Genomic DNA, 23893 nt, shown 5'->3' with positions numbered 1-23893 from the left:
ATATTGAGAGTGAAATTCTGTTATGGCTATTTAAATAATGCCATTGAGACAAGGTCGGAGGAATACACTGTCACAGAACTAAAGGTTAAACTTAACACAGCCTATTGTATTGCTACAGATCGGTGTTTAAAGTTTAAAATTATTTTATTAAATACTAATACATGTACTTGATATGTTGCCTGGCGAGTAACAATCTCGAGTTGGCCAGTGGGGTTTTTCATTCTCTAGCCAGTTGGCGAGTAAATATAAAACACTGCTTTGCACCCTGCCACATAATTTTGCCATTTTATCACCAGTACAAATATCAACAATCATTATGGAACTCAGTGACCAGACCTTACTTGGGGTGGGTGTTCAGTGCTGCAATCATAATGTTAAAAATTACAATGTCATGAACAAATATAAAAGAATAAAAATAACATAATTTTTATCTGAGGTTAGCAATTTTTAGAAAAAATATTTGAATCGATGTTTAAACAAAATAGAAGATGCAGAATTAAGATACTAACAAAAATGCCACACATCAAGGTAAGTGACAGCAAATTGTTTGAAGAAAGGAAATGGGTTTTTTTAACAAATCACTCAACACATTTTATTTTCGGTTATATGGTGTTGGACATATGGTTAAGGACCACACAGATATTGAGAGGAAACCTGCTCGTTTGTCCACATGACAGTGTACACAAATCGTCTGATTTAACACAAAAACTGACAAACTGAAAACTTTTTGCTATTTGCTAGAATACATAATCACATGTAAGTTAATTTCTCAGAGAGTGAATTTAATGAGATAATCTGGGTATGCTTGTGTGTCATTGAAGATGACAAATATTTGCGGATTATTAACATCATTAACAACAGAATCATGCAACTGAGACTTATTCGTGCTCTTTACTGGTGGAACTCTCATCCCTTGTTGTCCCTTTGCGAAATCACCAGTGAGAACGGAGGCATAATACATGTACTTATGACCTTGAGGATCTGGTCTTGAATAGGTATCACGTGCAGAATAATTTGCACTAACTGCAAAGTATACACCATCACCAAAATAGGTTGCTGGAAGAAAAATAAGATTTATTTACCAATTTTTGTAAATTTTATTTATTATTTCATTCTATCCCAGTTAAATATAGATCTGGTGAAATCCAGATAATCTAACTGAGCTAGTACTTATGAACACTGGTCTTAACACATAACAGACTATATAACCCCATCATTTGAAAAGAATATTGTCATATTGCTGAACCAGGACATACATGATAACATTATAATCAATACATGTATGTCTATGAATATCAAGGCAACTACAGCATTAGTACTAGCTGTTCTGCATTTAGGGTAATCAAGCGATGCTAACATTTGCAATTGACCTACCCAACTGGTTCTCAATGTGGACATTACATTTTAAAGTGAGATTTATAATCCAATGTTGCAAACGTCTTTCGGTCTAACTGGTGTATTAGCAGCAACTATAGCTTCAAAACTGCCTTAGGGTTCAAGTGAAGGAGCAATTTTGGCAAAAATAATAATTACGAGGTGGTATCAAAATGTTCCGAGACTAGGCCTATATACAAGAAAGTATTCACTTAATTCAAGTTTGGGCACCATTCCCTTCAAAATAGTCCCCTTGTTCAGCGATACAGCGCTCCCTGCGCCATTGCCACTGCTGGAACATGTTCTGGAAGTCTTGTTCTCCAAGCGTGTCAAGCACCTTCTGCAATTCGCACTAGATCTCCTCCATGGTGTCAAAACGGCGACCCTTCAGCTGCAACTTCATCTTTGGGAAGAGTAAGAAGTCGCAAGGGGCCAAAATCTGGCGAGTAGGGCGGGTGCGATAGGGTCACCATGCTGTTACAGCCTATAAATTCATGTGTTACGAGAGCTCGGTGAGAGGGTGTATTGTTGTTATGAAGAATCCAATTGCCCTCGTGCCACAGTTCAGGCCGTTTCCACTGAATATAGTCCCTCAGACGCCTCAGAACATTGCAGTAGAACTTGCCGTTGACGGTCTGGCCCCTGGGGATGAATTCACGGTGAACAACCCCGCGAATGTCGAAGAAAACGATGAGCATGCTCTTGGTCGCACTGCGGATCTGTCTCGCCTTCTTCAGTCATGGAGATGTTGGGCTCTTCCACTGCGAAGACTGTTGTTTGGTCTCTGGGTTGTACCCGTAGAGCCAAGTCTTGTCCCCAGTGATGACCCTCGACATGAAGGTTGGGTCATCCAGGGCATGCTGTTAGAGATCTTGACAGACTTCGGCACGGAGCTCCTTCTGATCGGGGGTCAGAAGCCTGGGCACGAACTTTGCAGCAATGCGGTGCATGTTCAAATCAGACGTTAGGATTGTCTGCACTGTTCCGTATGACACATCAACGATGGCAGCAATGTCGTTAATGGATCTCCGACGATCCTCATGTACAAGTCGCCAAATTGTTTCCACATTTTTGGGGGTTGAGCTTGTGGAAGGTCACCCAGACCTCTTGTCATCCAGTGATGTTCTGCCGCTCTTAAAGCGTACGTGCCACTCGAAACACATCGCACAATTCATTGCTTCATTGCCATACACATGACGAATCATGTCAAAAATGTCAGTTGCAGATTTACCGAGTTTGACACAGAATTTAATGTTCACTCTCTGCTCTAGTTTGCAGTCCATGATGAAATCGCAAATGTGCCTGTGCACGTGGTCACAAAAACTCCCGTAGTACAACACAAGATGTTCACAGAACGACGCCACTCGGTAGACTGCCTGATGATGGTTACTGCTAACCCCCAACGCACACGCATCCCCGTACTGCCATCTGTTGGCGTGCTATGGAATTAGTCTCGGAACTTTTTGATACCACCTCGTAATAACTGCCCTTTGCCACTAAAATCTGCCAGTGTTTGAAATGAAAAAGCAAACAAAATTAAAATCATTACATCACCAGTAATATGGTCATAGCAAAAATAAGCTTCAAACATATATATGTATATGCATATTAATTGAAGTAAAATATTAATAAAGATATATTTATTATCATTATAACTACTGAGTATTAAAACAAAGCACGTATTCCGAGAGTATACTGGTATTAAAGCAGTTTACTTGTCCCAAACAAATTTTCCTATCTCTTAATTAAGTTTAAGGGCCAATTTATCTCCATGAAAGTCAAACCTTGATTTGCAACTACATAATATTTGATAAAGCTACACACAAAATGTCAGCTCAATATCTTGAGGTATTGCAAAATACAAAGTCTGAAAAACTATATGTGGGACAGACAGACAGGCCCACAAATGATCGATAGAGAAGAAACCAATAGTTCCCTGCCGTTGGACCTGTAGGGGACTAATAAACCATAACAATAGCCATGGTGCTATATTTTACTAACCATTCTTTCCACAGTAACTTCTGTTAAATCCATGTGTATAAAGAGAAACTATAGCATCAGCACTGGTTCCATGCCACAGTTTCCTCTCGGCTGGCTGACTGGATTGTTTTGATATTTGTTTTTTCTTAGCCACATACTGCTGATACAAGGTCTTATTCTGTATCCGTTCAATCTAGAATAAAACAAAGAGGCTCTGTTATTTATTTTTTAATTTTGTCAATATCATACATGTACAAGTATGTAGATAATTCATTAGACATATCAAGTTTGACAATTATCAAATTAAAACAGTATGAGACATATTTTGAGATTTGCAAACATTTGGAAATAGAGTGGTCTGAATGTCTTTGTACATCTGATCAGCTTGAAGTAATACAAAATCTTAATAACTCAGTGGTACATACATATATTTGCACAAAGCCAACATTTTTGCCAAATATATATACATGTATATAGCACTATTTGTTATAATACCAAGAACTATCGGACTAAAACTCTATGAGAAGAATTTTGAATGTTAACTTAAATATTTTAAATTTACTCTAGGAGTACACATGTAGATAAATTTTGATAATTTTGAATGTTAAACTTCTACTTACATTTTTTTAATTTAATAAAAAAAAACCCAAAAAAACCCTATCTCCGTATTAGTTTTTGAAGAGAATCATAGGACCAAGTTACAGAATTATCCTATCAACCATCTGATGGATTTAAAATTTTCAAATAATAAATTTCCAAAATATATATCTGTCATAGAGTGCCCCAGAAGTCCATGTATTGTCCAATATTGAAACTCTATAAGAACTTGAACTTAAAAGATACAGTTACAAGTTTATTTATTGCCTTAAGTTTTACAACTACATTGTATATAATTGGCATACATAATAAATACATGTCTATATATACAATTATTTATAGTATAATGTTTCAGAGTAATTTTCACATAATATAGCAACTGACACAAACACAATACAAATATAACTATAAAATCTAAAACTAGATTAAATCAATTGTTTCTTAAATTATATGCCCAAATTAAATTGACACCAGATGCTGGACCAGGGAATGATTTTTTTTTTAAGTCACTAGCCACAAGGCTAGTGGGTTTGTAAATTCTACTAGAATACCAAAATAAAGCATAAGCCCAAATTTCTGATCAATTACAACAAACTTTATATATATAAGGTTGAAACATGATATGGGAACCCAAACCCTATATACCAGGGTGGGTAAGTAATCTAACAAACATCTCTCTCTATAACCACCCCCTAACAAAAGAATTAAACATACAATATCAGTCTTTGCCTTTTGAAAAACAAAGAAGAGTGAAAACTCGCACACCTTAAAACGCTTAGGCGGGTGAAAAATCGCACTCATCAAAATGCTAAGGCGAGTGAAAACCAAGCATAAACCAAGCATTATTAATTTATGAAGTAATTGGTACGTATAAATGCAGAGACATATGTTGCACAAATAACTAATAAACAAATAATGTTTTCTTCTAATTTTATGTTGTTTGGTTCAGTAGTGTAGACTGACTTCTTTTCTCTTTCAGGAATCAAGTTATAATTATCCCCCGATCAAGCAGACAATGTCAAGGTTGGGGAGCCTCGAATCATTGCTGTACAATGGTGATACATGTTCAATCATGATAATAACAATAATTTATTTCATTTAAAAATATATGTCTGGTGTTCTGTTATAATGAAAGTGAAGTGCATCACATTATTATTTTTTCTTGCTATATTAATTTGGTAGTGAATATACGTATTACCATTATTTAATCAGACACAGACACTAGTTGGTTTTGATCGGGGGGGGGGGGGGGGGGGGGGCGGGCGGGGAGAGAGAGAGAGAGAGAGAGAGGAAAGAAAGAAAAAATTAAGAGGAGGAAGAGATAAGAAATATAGAAGTAGAAAAGTAGAAACAAGTATCACTTATAATACGCTAGCATTCCAAACAAGTTGAAAGGGAAAATTAATAATTTAAGGAATAAAAGTGTCAGTTGAAAAAAAAGTTATTTCTCCGATTCTTAAATGAAGAGATAGAGCCATTTTTCCCAGTGTATAATAAATTTGTCGTACTCACAGTTTTTAATATAAATATATTTTTCAATTTAAAATGTTCGATAGCATTTATATGTAAATCTTTGTGAAGTATTTTCATATTATAAATATAATATTTTATATTGAATATTAACCAGTTCACTACAGAAGTTAGTTCACCATCCACAATCCCAAACATAATAGCTTTTTTATTGAATGAGGTGCCAATTCCTGTTTTATCAAAGATCCACTTTTCAACAGTTTCCCATAGGTTTCTTACTTTATTGCAGTCATAAAAAAGGTGCTGTAAAGTCTCCAGTTCATTATTACAAAAAGTGCATTTATTAGAATCTACGTAATGAATCATATGAAGAAATGTATTAGTGGCAAGAATTCTATGAAGCAGTCTGTACTGGAACTATCTTAAAGTTGTATCTTTCAGACACTTAAATGGCAAAACATAATATTTCCCCCAAGTATAGCAATCACAGTTCAAACCTTTATTTGCATATTTTATCTGTGACTGGAATTATGCTTTTATAGTTCAATATGTTGTACATGTCTTTATTTCCAGTATTTTTATTTAGCACAATTTTCAGTTTGAAAGGTAAAATTGGGCTTTGAATGGAAACAAATGTTTCATCAATAATGCTTACTGAATACAAAAATGATTTTACAGCATTCACTAATGATCTGTAGTTAAAAAAATTAGTTTTGACATCATATTTATTTCTAAAAGCTTCAAATGTAAGGATATTTCCTTCAGTATCAAGTAAGTCGTGTATGAAGACAATTTCCTTTTTTATGTAGTTATACCATGTAAAAAAAAAAACTGGTTTACTGTCTTTTAATATCTTAGTATTATACCAAACATTCAGTCCTTGAATATCTTTAGTAGTCTGTACCAGTGCCGGATTAACAATGTAGCAGATGTAGCAAATGCTACGGGCCCCGTGCTATCAGGGGCCCCGCGTCTCTCCTTTTTTCTTCTTCTTTTTTTATAGTTTAGTTTAAATTTTATACAGCACGAGCGCGGCGTGCTAAAAGTGAAGAGCATGTGCAATCGATAGATAGAAATTCTGTCCCGGTGTAAACGGAATGCAAGTCTGTAGGAACAGTGGTCTGCCCGGACTTAATCTCCTAGGAATGCAGGTCCTAGGTCTAATATACCTAGGAATGGAAGTCCTAGGACTTACGTTCCTTAGGAATACTGGTCTGACTGCCAGGATATCAAGTCTGGGCCGGACTTGCATTCCTGGACAATCAAAATTTAAGTCCGGTCGTACGCATAAAACTTAAATTATAAATGTAAACAAAACGAAAAACAGTTTCCTTTTTGGTTTATTTAATTAACTTAGGATACTAGCGCCTCTCTTTATTTAAATATTTTCTATTTATTCCAATATTTTCCATTTATATAATTTGCAAGCGTTTGTACACATTTTGTTGACCTTATTACATGAACAGAACCAAGGTCTTTATTCATTGCGTATTGTTCCAACTAACAAATGTTTAAACATTTAAAAGTAACTCAAAAACATTTACCATAATTCGAAGCATATTAGTACTCGCAAATAAGTATAACTTGCCCATATGATATACCAACACAATTATCTGTTAGACATTATACATGTATATTGGTATTTGATAATAATAATAATAATAATAATAATAATTTAACTATAAAAATGTGATGTTTGCGTTATATACACTATCTTGTTATTATATAATTTTAAGTTTGTGCCTTTCTGTCAATAATGTTGCAGGCACGTGTACATAGGGTGTGGGGTGGGGTGGCGTGTTCTAAACACCCCTCTTGAAAGCACATTTCTTGACCTCTCCCCTGCATAGCTTACTGAACATGTGCCTGCTTTGTCAATTTTGCTCATTTAAAAAATTAATTTGGTCTAACATATGACATATCAGACTCTAGCCTCTATGATATCTCAGTCCCAACAAACCATACCATCGATAAACAAATATGTTAAATGGTTTTCATTAATGTTTATCAATTAATAGAGATATCAATGACTAAGAGTGGGTTTTAGCAGCTCAATGGGCTACTACACTGACTAAACAAAACAGTAATCCCTGAACAATTATCATACTGTCAATAATATGCACACACAATTTACAAAGATCCTTTTAAACAGACTAACTACTCATGACACTTTTACACCTGACCGTTTTGGTCGCAATAGGCATTCAGACTCCCTTTTTGGGAGAAGGGGTGGGGGAGGCATGCTGATCATTATTGGCCGAATGAAACGAAAATGTCCGAATTTGGAACACAACGTATATTTATATTCGCATTACTACCAAGACGCTAAATAGGATTCCAACGATTCTGCATTTTTACATGGAATACAACTAATATTGTAAGTAAAATTATGGAAATGCATGGTGAAGATTTTAGGCCAGCTCATTTTGCCCGAACGTGTTCACTGCCCCCTCCCAACTCACACCTCTACCCAGTCTCGAACGCTTATGATGTTCCTAATGGCCAGGTATAATAACACAGAGACCCTTTCCCCAACTCATATCTTATGCTTTTTATGGTCGAAACAGAAATCAGGCAGTCAGTGATAATTAACTTCAAGTGTTTTGATGCTATTTTTAATTGTTCATCAATAAAAGTCAAATTTTCATGCTTATTATTCATGTTATTTTATATTGTAGTAACTGGTCATTATAGTACTAGTTATAACTACTAACTACTAGAACTAAGTACAGTTTTTAAAGTTTTATTTCAGGGATTTTCAGTAATCATATATATATGTAATAAGCAAACTATCGGAAATAAATTCCAGAGAATACTAGGACTAGGAGTACCAGGAATAAAAGTCCCACGGATTTACATTCCTCGAAATGCATGTCCCACAGACTTAAATTCCTAGGGATACAGGTCCCACAGACTAGGATTCCGAGGAATGGAAGTCCGATCGGACAAAGATTAAGAAAATCACAATTAATCAGATTGTGACTTACCGTCAAAATATAAACTTACAAAACATATTATTAAAAATTATGTTGGTGCATATAGAAATTATCTTTTGTTGTTCACCAAATGTTAGTTTTTTTGGAGTTACCAGTTTTCATATATATATTTTTAAAACAATTTCGGGCTACATATTGAGGGGTGTGGGGTGTGTGTGTGTATATTTCTTCGTGTTGAACACATGGACATATAGTGTACTTTATATCTGTAGTTGCTTTATATACTTTTGAAAAAAGCAAGATATTCGTCCTACTTCAATATGCTAACAAAAATGTAAGACGATTACAAAAATTCACTAACGTGTCTGATCCACAAGTATATGACGTAAACAAAAATTAAAAATTAAGTCGATACTCAAACTTAAAAAATATTTTTTTACATGGAGATTTGAACCCACAACAATCTTAAGTGACTTGTATAGTTATCCATCACACTACAAGGGAAGGCTGCCAAAAACTCATTTTCTTCTCGTGTCTTTCTGGCAGCTCGTGCATATTGCAGAGTATAATAAACGGACATCTAATTTGCCGGACTAGTATTTCTGTCACTGCTGTAGGAGGAATTTAAGTCCGGTAGGAATACAAGTCCTAGGATAAAAACAACTTAAAAATAAACCAGGAATGAAAGTCCGGATGGGACTATGGTTCCTAAGCTATGGAGGTCCGATAAGACTACTGTTCCTACGGGCCTGCGTTCCTTTTACACAGGCATAAAAACGCATGCGCGACTGTGTTGTCATTGGTAATTTGATAATCTGAGCCTGAATCACACTTGTCTACTGGCGTAAACTTTGACCCACGTTTTCGGGGCATACATGCAGTTACATTATAGTTTAATGGCATTTGCACTGGTTTTTAATACTGTTGGCAAGATTCCTTTTGTTTCGACAATACATCTGACTGATTGTTCAAACATTAAGGTGTGATTTTGTTGTATGTAAAGCTATGATGATAGTGGGCGTGAGTTGAGGGGGGGGGGGAGGCGTTTACTTTGGTAACTAGCCAGTAGTAGGGGCCTATGCTATGTTTTGCTACGGGCCCCGCAGTTGCTTAATTCGGCTCTGGTCTGTACACTTTGTTTTTGTTGTATTGTTAACCAGCAAAATCAATCCACGTATCTAGCATATATACATGTATAAATATAAGTAAAAAACAACAACCCAACAACAACACAAAACAAACAAACAAACATACACATATACACACCACAACATATATACAGACCACATTTTGAGGGCACGCACATCGAACAAGGGACATAAGAGTTATAATTTATTAAAACGTTTCAGGAGTAGTGCTATAGAAATATAATTATCACATACACTGATTCAGACAATTTGATTTTTTAATTACAATATGTACTACAGTGAAACCCCTCAACACCGGACCCCCTCTAAACCGGAATCCCCTCAAAACCGGACGTTTTCCGCGGTCCCGTGATTTACACATCTTTTAACACTATATTTTACCCCTCTAAACCGGAAATCCCTCTAAACTGAACACCGGACAAACAATTTGGTCCCAATGTGTCAACTTAGTGTAAATCCTACCCCTGAAAACCGGACGATCAAACCGATACCAATCAATATGGCGCCCTCCTGTCTGTGAACACCGATGGCTAGTGCAATATGCGCATGCTCGAGATCGCTGTTATCAGTGTAATCACCGCTGCATACAGTACAGGTACCGCTCAGCAGGCAAGATTAGCAACTTGACAATAAACAATTAAAAGGACTGATCGCAAGCTACTGTAAACACATTGATTGTGTTGTAATTATGGTTAACATTAGCGGAGTTTGGGTTTGGGTTAGATGTCTTTATTAAGTTACGAGTGTGTTTTAAGGTCTTAAATGTGATCCTTCATAAACATGTCTCATGATTTGCTTCAAAGATTGACACAAATAACAGGGAATTTAATTTGCTGCCTTCCTATTGTGTGAATGTGTTGGGGTTTTTTTAAACGTTTGTTTAGCGAAATAAAGAGTAAGCAAAAGTATATGTTGGCTTTGCGTAGTTGAATAGATGTTAGCAGTGTTTCATTTTCATGTCGATTTTTAACATGACGGAACGTCCAGCTAAACGTCACCGTGTTGGAACTCTCGCTCGATGATAAACTCAAAATAATTAAAAGTTTCGAAAGTGTACCTAAACCAACGTTAAGATCTTTGAGTGAAAAGTTTAGTATTGGCAAATCAACAGTTGGAGATTTATAAGGCAGAGTTTGAAAAGAATATTAGCGGGAATAAACGGCGGTTTAATAACGCATGTAAATTTGATAAGCTCAATGAACTGGTATGGCAGTGGTTCTGTCGAGCTCGCGCTAAAAACATCCTGATTTCTGGTCCCATCATCCAAGAGAAGGCCAGTGAATTTGCCAAGGAACTTGCAGTTGCAGATTTCAAGGGCTCGAATGGCTGGCTGGACAGGTGGAAGTGCAGGTATTCTGTGAAATGTTTCCAGGTCAGTGGTGAGAGTGCTGGAGTGGACGTGGCGGTGGTGGAAGACTACAAAGCCAGAATCCCGGATGTTGTTAGCGGCTACGCACCAAAAGACGTGTTTAACTGTGATGAAACAGGCCTGTATTTCCGCGCTCTACCCACCAAAACCCTCTCGGTGAAGGGCGAATCGTCTAAAGGATGCAAGTCGTCGAAAGAATGAGTGACTGTTATGTTTGCTTGTAGTGCAACAGGAGAGAAATTGAAGGCGCTGGTTATTGGAAAATCACAGAAACTTTGATGCTTCAAGAATGTAAACGTAGATACATTACCTGTTACCTATGTTGCCAACAAAAAGGCGTGGATGACCATCGCATTATTCACGGCATGGATAACAAGTGTTAATAAAATCATGAGACAACAGAAACGGAAAATAATCATGCTGTTAGACAATGCGACGTCACATGGGCCAAACCTTGAACTTAGCAATGTTACTTTGAAATATCTACCTGCGAACACAACTTCACACCTTCAGCCTCTTGACCAGGGGATTATTCGTGCCTTTAAAGCCAGGTACCGCCGACACATGCTCCGTTATCTTGTGACGAGGATTGACGTTGTCGGGAATGCATCTGACCTGTGTAAACAGCTGACACTGCTGGACGCTATTCACTGGATTTCACGGGCTTGGAACGAAACGAAACCGAGTACGATCAGAAAGTGTTTCTCCGTCGCTGGTTTCTCGCCGACCGACGAATCGGTGCTTGAAGACGATGACGACGACGACATTCCGTTATCACGACTAGCACGCGAACTCATCACTGCCGACGTGGACACTGACATCTTGACCAGCTTCGATGATGACGTGCCAATTGAAGACTGCACAAACGAGTGGGAGAGAGAACTAGTGGCCAACTTCCGTGGGGACGAAATACCCAATGACGGAGCGACAACGAATCCGAACAAGATGTATCTGTTCCGGGAAACGATCTCAGCTATCCTGACGTGTTGAACATGCTTCAGATTTTAAAGGACTTTGCAATACAGAAAGATGAACGTTTCCTATTGCATGTACAGGAATTAGAAAGTTTAACGCAGGCAACCATTGTTAAACACAGATGTGAAAGACAACAGACATCGATGGATACGTTTCTCAACGTAGGCTGATTTATCGATTAATTGACAATTTGTGGACTTTTTAATGTATTTTTTATTCAATATTGCTCCCATGGATGTTTTTATTTTTCTAAATGCTCATAAATGCACCATTTTCCAACATATTCTTGTTGTTCTTGTTTTAAAACACTTTAACATTTTCCCTATTTTATGGAGAACGGAAGGTATTTCCGTCCAGGCAGACCCCTGAAAACCAGACAGCTCTGAAAACCGGACATTTTACTTGGTCCCATGGAAGTCCGGTATTGAGGGGTTTCACTGTATATATATATATATATATATATATATATATATATATATATATATATATATATATATTTATAATCGAATTTTAGAGGTACATACTCTATTAAATCTTTATGGTGGGACCAAATACCAAAGAATTAGGTCGAAAGATCGACGTTATCGAGTTTTCGAAGTTTGAGTTTTCGAAGGTCGTTATTACTAGTTTGTATAGCAACTCGGCCGGGACCGTCGCTTCAGAACGAGAGATCGAAGTTTTCGGGAGATCAAAGGTTGAGTGATCGAAGTTTGACTGTATATTATACATATATATATATATATATATATATATATATATATATATATAAATATACATACATACATACATACATACATACATACATACATACATACATACACCTTTTCAGTGTTAGATGGTTTGATGAACGTGCAGCTAAACATATATAGGAATATATAAACTTGTCTTGGATTTCATTATTATGTACAACGAGGATAGTTGGGATGGGAAAAACCCACTGGTTCTGAGGAGGTGGTTCATGAACTACAACCCAAGCATCTCAGGTGTGCACTACTGACTCATATTATTAAATAATTTTTTTAAAATAACTTGCGAAACGTAGGCCTACAATCACTTTTTAATTCAACAATTACGCAACCAGACTCCCTCTCTCAACATTTTGTAACATGTCATTTGACCTACCGCTACAAGTTACAAACAGCTCTGACATCTGAAAAATCAACGTTACGTCATTGATCTAGAATGGCCACAATGTTGTTGATAAAAAAAATTATATAAACTTTGACAAAATCTGTCATTACAGAGGATTTTATTCCAAACGTGGGATGCCATAATAAAGATAATAAAAACCCATCCTTTTAGACACCATCATCAATGTGTAATTAGCTGTCAAGTAGACCAGCGTGTGCGTGCAGAATTCCAAGAGTAAAAATAATCTGACCCCAATAGCTCTGATTGGTCAATGTGCCACAGAGTAATATGCATCAAATAATGTTCCAGTCACATGGTCTGTGACTTTCTAAGAAACGAAACAAAAATTAAATAGTCGACAATGATCACTGATTTCTGTTACTATAGTATTTACATATATAAATAACATATGCACATTCATTAACCTCTGGCTGAAATACAAATATTTAAATGAAGTTTTATTTCATTTTTTTTAAAGATAAAAAAGAATAATAATAAGACGTAAAAAAAAAATACCTAGGCTTATTCTTACATATCTATTATCATTTCTTTTCCTTCTTTTTATTATTCAGTCTAAATTTTATTTCTTTTCTTTTTTAAAGAAACTATGAAATTACACGATTGACATTTTCGGGACCTCACATAAGCTGTGTGGGCTAACAGTTATGAACTAATCGAGACAATTTTTCCGACTTCGCTGATTTCCGTAATGAGTTCATTTGTATATGCTACAGAAGTCACTATTTAATTCAATCCCTTTTCTCTTTTTGTCTAACTATATGAACAGTATAAATGAGTTATCCTTATCAGACGTTGTGACCTATTACTTTACAAAAGTGGACTGTTTTAATTGTTAATAAATTAAATAGGCAAAGAAGTTTTGATCGGATTGGTACGTTTTCGAAGATATCTATTAAACCAGTGTTTTCTGATTTGTATAGCATATTTTAAAGTCTTGCATGAACGCTACCGTTCTCGTACTTCTTTTTCTGGTATTATTAAACAGATCATTCTATCAGCTACATAAGGTAAATAGTGGCAATCAATATACAAAATACTTTATGTGCGCTGTTTGTTAAGTGTAACGCATGTTATTTTTCACACTAGCCAGATTGAAATTGCGTGCGCTATGTGAGCGCGATCGCACTTGCGCACCTTAAAAGGCAAGGTCTGCAATATGAGGATGTGTACCATGATGCATGCATGGTCTTGTGTTCAGTGTATTCGGTTGTGAATTGTCACCAGGAACAGTGATGTCAGTTGCTCAAATAACCTACATCTATGGCAATATATCCCATGTCAGACAGATATCAACAAATATATTGGCATGATCCAACTTGTTAATTGATAGACAAAAAAAGTATTATCTTGTACAGGTGTGGAACATTATTCAAACTGCTACACACATTAAACAGGTCAAGTCAGCTCTGAGCTGTTAATTATCATAACAAAAATAAATTGTCTTTCCCGATTGCCAACATGCCTATCAACATCCCTATCATAAGTAAGCCAGGCATTAAATTAGAAAAGAATAGATTTAATATTAGACAGATAAACAATAGTAATTCTAAACATGACTGGGGTTGTACTTCAGTTATACTAGCCTGTTAATTCTTTTCCTGTCTGGCAATTCACACCTAAGATGTTTTTACGTGCAAGATTTTATTACCATGTGACTTGTACAACCAATAAAAAAAAAGCATTTTATTTAGCTTATTTTCCTGTTTATGAATTTAACAGAAGAGTATCATGTGTATTGTTGTAACTGATGATGTATAGAGACTTCCTTTTATTTCAGTTTGTAGAAAGCTAGTTCAAGTGTGGAATATTAATATATACTAATGGGAAAAAGTTCCTGTGTATCATTAAAATCTCATTAATACTTATTCTTTTTAAACAAATCAAAACATTTTTTTTGCCATACATATATTATTGATCTGATAAAAGTATGGTGAAGCAGTTGTGACTTCTGAACCTAAAGTGCAGTCTACACCATGCTTGGTGTGTCGTTGATGACATAATACAACAAGGTATTGCCGAACAGTCGTGGTCGTTTGTTGTAATCATGTGACCAGTTGCATATAGTTCTCCTACTAATTACTCTTAATTCAGGGCTTTTTCAGGAAATCAGACTTGTCATTTCCAGATGATTCCATAGTTGTACTAGCCTGATGTATAGGCATGTTTCACACATGACGTTACACATAGGTTCCCTAAATACAGATCTGCAGTACTCCTAACTGTTGATGACATCTCTGCAGACACTGTATGGTGTTCTGATGAACACTAATGAACACCACATCTAATAATAATGTTTTGTGCCATTCCAACTTTAAGTATACCAATTGCTAGAAGATGCCTATTTTCTGAGAGGCGTGACATTACGTTGTTAACAATCAGATACCAACAAAAGTGTTTTTCTGAGTGATGAGAAGCCATACAATCGTTTTGCAGTCCATTGATAAGGAAAACGACATCAACCAGGATCACATGACCCAAAATACACATAAACAAACTGGGCGCATAAAGTGTGAATAACACACGCAGTTAATAGAACATTTCTGGAATATTGAAGAGAATGATAATTACACAATAATTTTCTAAAATTGTCATGGCCAGACTTCAAGTAAGTACAATTTTGCTTACATTCATTTGGATCACAAGAACGTTTTTCTGCCAGCTAGTACATGTGTATCATGAGCTAGTAGGGGTTTTTTTTCTTGGTTTATTTTTCAAACCCACTAGCTGGTCGGGCTACTGTCACTAGCCCTGTGTTAAAAAGCACTAGCACTGGGTGTCTGGCTAGTGGATTTGTCAACAGATCGTGACAGACACCAGAAAAATCAGTATATATAAGAAAAGGTCCACTAATGAATGCCATAGTTTTTAATACATTATTAAATAATTTTATATTCTGAATATACATGTACATGGAATCATGTTAAACTAAATTTTAAAGAAATGGTTTTGTTTTACAGTTACATACCTATTTATACCTTATCATTCTCATAAACCATGATGAGGTAGCATATTAAAGTTGAATGCTACATTTAACTGTAACGTTCAGAAGGCAAGACTTTCAGAATTCTAATAACCATTTGTGTTAAATCTAACCATACGTGTATATTCCTCGCTATGTTTGTCTCCAGGTAATTTATTATTAATTTTATTTCACAAAATTAATAATAAACAAAAACAGAAAACCCCCACAAAAAACAACATCTATCCCTACAATAGGAAAAAGGTTATACAAATACAGGATTGAGGCAGACATGCTTCAGAATTACCTTATTAATCCTGACATCATGGTAATGATAATAATAGATGCATTCAGAAAAAGTTACAAATATCAATGAAATAGTTCATTATTTCAGTCAATGACATGTATATTCTCACTGGCCGGCTTACAATTATACATTTGTAAGACAGCATGTTAATTAAGATAAACTGTGAGCGATTGTCAAAGTTTATCTTGATCAACTACAGTCACCCTACTCCATACACAAACACACACATACAAAAGTTATTATGATTAACATTAATGTAAATGATGATTTCAATATTGAAGAAATGTATTAAAAATATTTATTACCCCAGCAGGCACTCATAAAGGGGAAAATAAAAATCACAATTCATGAATTGGTTTATATAATGTACACTACTATTGGATGATTTGATGCCAACAAACCAATCACCTTGTCAGTACTAAATATGACGTCATCACGATTTGGCAAAGCACACACAATGACGTCATGTAGATTAAATTTCCAATTACGTCTATCTGGTGAACCATGAACAAACGTGCACCCAACGTCTAAAAACTCCTCTTTACAACGACATTACATAATCACAGATGCCGTAGTACGTTGGCAGTATACACAGCCATTTGGCATCCTTAATCTCATTGCAAGCCGACAGTGTCACATGTTACCTATGCCAATTTTGAAAGGTTTCTGGAAAAATGCCTATATGTCCGAGTTACTGATGTCGGCTATAACTCTGTAGACGTGTATTGCTTTTGAACATAAGCCGGCCTTTAGTCATTCAATTAAAGGATATACTTCGAACAATCATGTCTACTAGTTTTATGACATAATGTAATAGCAGTAGGTACCAATCGATTAGATTGACTGTCAATGTGCTTTGATTAATAATAATATACTTAGTATTTAATGATGGTCTGTGATCCATACCCGTCGGTGGGACCATTGAGCTATTTCTCATTCCAGCCAGTGCACCAAGACTGGTATATTAAATGCCTTGGTATGTGTTATTCTGTCTGTGGGATGCATGGAGCATATAAATAATCACTTGCTACTATTGATATCCAGTAGTCCATGATTAATAAATCAATATAACTACAATTTTGATATAATGACAAAGTGATCCCGGGACGAACGTGGTCATTGTAAAGAGGTCTGACTGTACATGGACATGTAGCCGATGTAGGCTATATCGAAAATAACGGCTTTAAAAAAAAAAAAAACCCAAATAGTTGGGGTAATAAATAGAATAACAAACTGGTAACTCGTTTATTATGCTCCATATAGAAGCAGTCATATCACAAATGAAATCAGTTGTCTTAATTTGTTTCTTATTAAAACATAATAAACAGTTACTGTAACAAATAGCTTTATACACATGCATGGCTAATTAACCCTGCAATTGAAAGAAAAATATCCAACAAAAGTCAGTGGCCACAACAGATTCACCATTACCCTTTTCATGCGCATGGTCGGTTCTGGTCAAAGACAAATGCGTTTTTATTTAGCAATAAGATACAATCTAAATATTACAAGGATGTGGTACTATATAATAACCATTTAGCAGGGCTAGCCCTGGGTTGCTATTTTTGTTTGCCAAAAATTTTGCCAATCCTTAATTTCTTTCGCCCTTAATCTAAATATGTATTCGCCAATTACATTTTGGCATTTCAGTCAAAAGATTTTGTTTTTAATCTCATTCTTTATGATCATATAGTATATGCTAAAATGTACTTATTATTTAGTTTACGTTTTGTATAACATTGTTTTAGAGAATATATTGTTTACTAATTTAATAATGAAATGCTGCTGATGTCTAGGGCCAGTGGTAAAGCACATGCATCTGATGTGCGGTCAGTCTAGGGTCAATCCCATTGAGTTATTTCTCATTGAAGTCGGTGCACCATGACTGGTATACTGTAAAACAGGTAATATTCGCGTGGGTGTAATTTTCGCGATTTTAATTTGACCGCGAAAATTAAACTCAAGCGAATATTAATACTAGTATTATCTTTAAAAAAAATATAACACAAACAAAAATAAGGTTAACACATTTCATTTACTCACAAATTTGTTTAAAAAATTAAAATCAACACTGGTAAGTATCCAATCAATAGCTGCAAGAATAAAAAAAATATATAAAAAAAATTAAAAACTTGTCCAAACCAGTACTACTACTACTTCCAGTAGCAGCTGTATACATGTGTTTGTTACTCCGTACTATTTTCTAGAAGACCAGCTTTACGAAAGACACTCACAAGCATGTCCCTCTTTAAAGCAACCCGTCCCTGAACATGAATTAACCATCTGGCATGAATGGGTTTCATGTTGCTTGTTCGCAAATCAACTGAGATTTTTTAATGTGTAAGTAAACGTTTAGAAATTACTACATCCTGCTAGTTTTATATGACCAATTGAAATGACCGACTAATTCCGATGTCTTGACATAAGCCTAATCTGTTGGTACTTTTGAGAATGTGTGTACACAAACAAAATAGATGAGACATTTTCAACAACTGAAATTTATTAATTAGAACACTTATGGGAGAGTTGATTAATCCACATTCGAGATTACAGTCATTCATTGTGCATGAGCCAAGCGGCCATCTCGAGATAAAATGCATGTGATTGTACCACTTGGTTATCGGTCAAATACTATTAGGCTAAGTCAGTCACAGTTCTTTTATCTTTGTGGATTAAAAAGTATGCAGTAGTATTGCATCTGTTCTTTTTCATTCTTTATTTCCTTCTTTTTTACTGACTTGAGAGAAAAAAAAAGAAAAAAAAAAAACACTACGCAAAAATTACAAACCGCGAAATGGCTACAATTGACTGGTCGCGAAAATTTACTCCCGCGAATATTACCCGTTTTACAGTATATCACAAAAGAGGCAGTTTTACTTTTTGTATGCATCAGATAATTATATAAATTGTATGTTTCTCTGTAATTTGAAGCAAGTAAAATTTCATCCGATATATTTTCCACCAAAGATTCATCGGACTAAGATACTCTATAGTATATACATATATAGGCCTATTCAGGGCTGTACCCTCCAGGGCCAGTAGCCCCCGAGAATCTCACTTATTTTTTACTCCAGAAAATAGCATACACATCTCAGGTTTAATTTGTATAGTATTCCATTCATTGTTTATAAAAAGTAGTACACACACACACCACCCCCCCCCCCCCCCCCCCCCCCCCCCACCCCCCCCCCCCCCCCCCCCCGGATTTTGATCAGGGTACGGCCCTGATATTTTTGCACCACAAATGTGAAATGGTAAGTACCGGTATATTATAGCCAGTCACCCAAATCTGTCTGGACCGGGCGTCTGGCTTTCCAGACGCCTGACCCGGGACAGACATGCTCGAAACCTTCATGGTACAGGAGCATGTTAAAACTTATCCATCCATCCAGTCATCCAAAATAAAGACAAAGGAAACATCGTTATATGTTATTGCTATCAAAACACTGGCATGCGACTCTTTCACAAGTGGAAAAAAAAGTTCTTTCAGTTTCACGCCGTGTTTCGAGTTTTGTATTTCTCTGCAAGGGGCGGAGGGATGTATCATGTCGGCGTTAATATTACATTAATAAACATAGCACTAATAAATAATAATTTCCCCATTGAATATGTTTGAAATAAAATATGTAAACGTAGAAAGTTTTAATTGATAATGATTGTATACAAGTGAGAAACAATATGTATTCCTCACCACTTCGTGGAAATGAACTCAACCACATGACCTAGATTTACCATATTTACCATACGGCTAAACACGACTAATAAAAAGTAAAACTTGTCGTCACTAGTAATCAAACATTTAGTATCAACAATGCAACATGTCTTAAACTGTACTTCATATTATTTAATCGTGTTTTCTAGCTTTACGACAAGTAGTTGGCAGTACACTATTAAGTTGTTGACTGGCCACGCGGACATGCAAATGGCACTTATTCACATTGTGAGGCAGATCAATTGAACAAAACTGGTTATAAGTTTGGTTCTGAAAGTGAAAGATGAGATGGATAAAAAAATCTTTCGCCAATTTCTTCGCCAAACCGAAAATTCTTTTACCAATTTTTTTTTTCTTTCCGCAATTGGCGACTTTGGCGAACGACAGCACAAGCCCTGATTTAGGCTGTTAACAATATTGGTTAAATTACGTAGTAAATCCACATATATGGTCATGAAATAAACAGTAAACTGGACTTTTGTCAGGCCAAACTTTCCAATTTCCAGAACATGACACATATGTCTGGGCCAAATAGATTTGAAGGTGAAACGTCAGGCATATTTTTATTGCTGAATGACCACGCTCACTATACATGTACATGTATATGGAAATCATGCAAATGAGTGGATGCTGATTGGATATTTGTCGTCATTGGATTGGTAGGGTGGAGACAGCATATATCCCCCATATATATCATCTGTCAATCAGGGTGTTTGTCAGCCGTGAGGCACTGCTATTGAATTTATGTGCCATGAATATGGCCATCAAGTTTATTTTCATGGTTGCCAATCGGGCAACCGTTTGAAAATGGATAGTAGCTCACAACACATTTGTGGTTGTCACGGGCATGCAGACTACCGATTTGTGCACCCCTGACATATTATAGCACATGGGTCTGCTTTTGCTGACTTTTCCTTATTTGTGTGGCAAGGTGATGTTATGCAACAAGGTAATAGGGCTCAATATATTGAAGGAATGGCAGATAATTAGGAGAAAACCCGATAATGTAATAAACATCCTTAAAAAAGGTTGCACAAGTTCCAATATTCCTTTCTTTATGCAAGCATAGGCAAATTATTTAGTTTTTTAATACTATTACTCTTGTGCATATTTATTTTTCTTTCTATAAATGCCTAAAGTAATAACTAATGTACCTGGTTGACAACATAATGGGGATAAAGAAATAAACCACATTTTTATGGACATTGTAATTTGACAAAAAATAAACTAAAGATTGTAGAATATATAAAAATAAATATCAATTTATGGCATGTCAGTCTCTTTCTTATAAAGAAATACAGTGATTGCAATAAAACTGTGTATTGATAGATATTTATTTAGTTGTATTATATTGATACTACATGTACATTGACATGCCATTTTCTGCAGTTTCAAAGGTCAGATCAGTCAATAGTAAACGTCATGGATATAAAAAAAACCCACTATATATATATATATATATATATTATATGTATGTATGTATGTATGTATGTATGTATGTATGTATGTATGTATGTATTTAAGAATGAATGAATTTTTTTAAAAACTAAAAAATTGTTATTTTCTAATTTTGCCCCAGGGATTCGAAATTGATTTTAAATTGACCGTTGTGATATACAAAATATAACTGTTTTTCGGTCTTGTTTTAAGTTTATTTGGCTAGTACTATGTTTTGTTTACAGCCGGATACGATGTATTTGTTTTAAAAAAAATTGTTAGGAAAGGGATAACAACAAACCAACCACTGAAAAATGGACTGGCTTAGAGGCTTAAGCGGCGTGTAGTCGGGTGGAGACTAAGATATCCTTGAGACTTGGATTTTTTCTATATGCAATAACCGGACGTGCTGTAATTGGGTTTTTCATAACAGTTTGCAGATTTAAAAACTCCTCCTTCATAAGTTTACCAATATTAACGCTACGTCGACTGTAAATTATTGGAAAAATTATTTTATCTCTTTTTACAGCTTTACCAGATTCAACATTGATTCCAAATGGCTGTTTTGTCTGTATGTATGTATGTATGTATGTATGTATGTCTGTGTGTGTGTCCATGTTTGGCATGGAAACTCTTTAACATTAAAAATGTCATGTTACAGATGAAACCTAGATAAAGAATATTTTACCAAGAGACATGAATATTCACATAATATTCACAAATAGGGAAAATGGCTGATATGATTACCTTAATTATTGTTGCATTTGGCTGTTGAACTGAAGTGATGAAGCTCTGAGAAACAGTCTGGTAGTCAGGGTCTGTGGTCTGCAGAGGAACCACCTTCAGGTCTTCATCCTGTCCCATGGCAGCCCAGTTGCTGGGCGATTCAAATGCAGAAACATTTTCTGAAAAAGTGAAAAAAAGATTTGTTTTACATAATTATATATAGCCCTATTTCACATTCCAATTGCACATGCACAAAATCCATAGCAACTCATAAACACTAAATGAATTTATGTATGATTATGCAACAAAACTCATTGAGGGGAATTGACAAATTTTATACTGCAGCACTGGTTAGTATATGGTCATTGTCTAAATATTAACTATTCTAACAGTAAAGGACCTGAAAAATATAATAATACCCAACAAATACTTATTGGAGCTACTTGGGGATAATTGCTATCCACAAAATGAAAAGATTGATTTATTAACATGGGAGAAACCTTTGTTTCGACTTCATACACAATAAATACCAGATATGGACTGAAATAATATTAACGTGTGTGTGTATGCAGAACTTTATTTTGACTTAATATGATTTAAATATAAAGCATTAATATACATGTACTGATAAATACAATTTGCATTCATTTCACATTTCTTTTACCCCATTATTTTTAATTTCATTTGGCATTTGGAAGAAACATTAAACGATGTACAGAATTTTAGTTCTAGTCATAATATTAGAATGGACAGAAAGGTATATTGCACATGCAGACATGTATATTCAAAGCAAGAATACATAGCCTAAGAAACTTGTTAGGTTAATTTTTTTAAAGAAATTTGAATATCCAAAAACATGATAAAATGGTTTAGTTAATTGCATGTAACTTAAAAAATATTTTAAATGTTCAGGTATAGAAGTATCATTATTATTATGTCACTGTAAAGACATTGTAACAAATGGGGGCAGAACGTCGCAAAATGAAATCAATAGCATTCCTTAAATGTGGCAAAGTTTAATGTTACAAGCATGTGGCATTCTATAGTATGCAACATATGCATTCCACTTTCTCTTCCACAACAAACAATACAATTTACTATTTCCATATGGTTTATGCAGAAGTGCTACTTTGATGTCTCTCACACAATTTGGCTGATGGAATGTTTGTTAATTGGTTTGTCAATTCAGTCAAATGTTTAGGGATAATTGCTTTCCACAAAAATACAGCTTTTTTATATATATATATATATATATATATATATATATATATATATACACACACACACACACACACAGTGAAACCCCTCAACACTGGACCCCCTCTAAACCGGAATCCCCTCAAAACCGGACGTTTTCCGCGGTCCCGTGATTTACACATCTTTTAACACTATATTTTACCCCTCTAAACCGGAAACCCCTCTAAACTGAACACCAGACAAACAATTCGGTCCCAATGTGTCAACTTAGTGTAAATCCTACCCCTGAAAACCGGACGATCAAACCGATACCAATCAATATGGCGCCCACCTGTCTGTGAACACCGATGGTTAGTGCAATATGCGCATGCTCGAGATCGCTGTTATCAGTGTAATCACCGCTGCATACAGTACAGGTACCGCTCAGCAGGCAAGATTAGCAACTTGACAATAAACAATTAAAAGGATTGATCGCAAGCTTTGGTATGGAGTTAACTAATGTAAACACAATATTGTGTTGTAATTATGGTTAACATTAGGCGGAGTTCGGGTTT

At 35.4% G+C, this 23893-nt stretch overlaps 1 protein-coding gene across 1 annotated transcript; it reads right to left on the bottom strand.

Moving 5' to 3' along the window:
• Positions 1-677: 677 nt before the first annotated feature.
• Positions 678-22280, bottom strand: LOC121383509 (protein mono-ADP-ribosyltransferase PARP15-like). The gene is made up of 3 exons (XM_041513580.1): positions 22164-22280; positions 3376-3547; positions 678-1056 (listed from the first exon to the last, which is right to left on the bottom strand). The coding sequence occupies exons 1-3, from the start codon at positions 22278-22280 to the stop codon at positions 770-772; spliced, it is 576 nt and encodes a 191-aa protein (XP_041369514.1). The 3' UTR covers positions 678-769.
• Between the last annotated feature and the right edge of the window lie 1613 nt (positions 22281-23893).

This window comes from Gigantopelta aegis, chromosome 10 (assembly GCF_016097555.1).
Source record: "Gigantopelta aegis isolate Gae_Host chromosome 10, Gae_host_genome, whole genome shotgun sequence".
Classification (NCBI taxonomy): Eukaryota; Metazoa; Mollusca; class Gastropoda; order Neomphalida; family Peltospiridae; genus Gigantopelta; species Gigantopelta aegis.
This window is presented reverse-complemented; position numbering and strand designations above follow the sequence as displayed.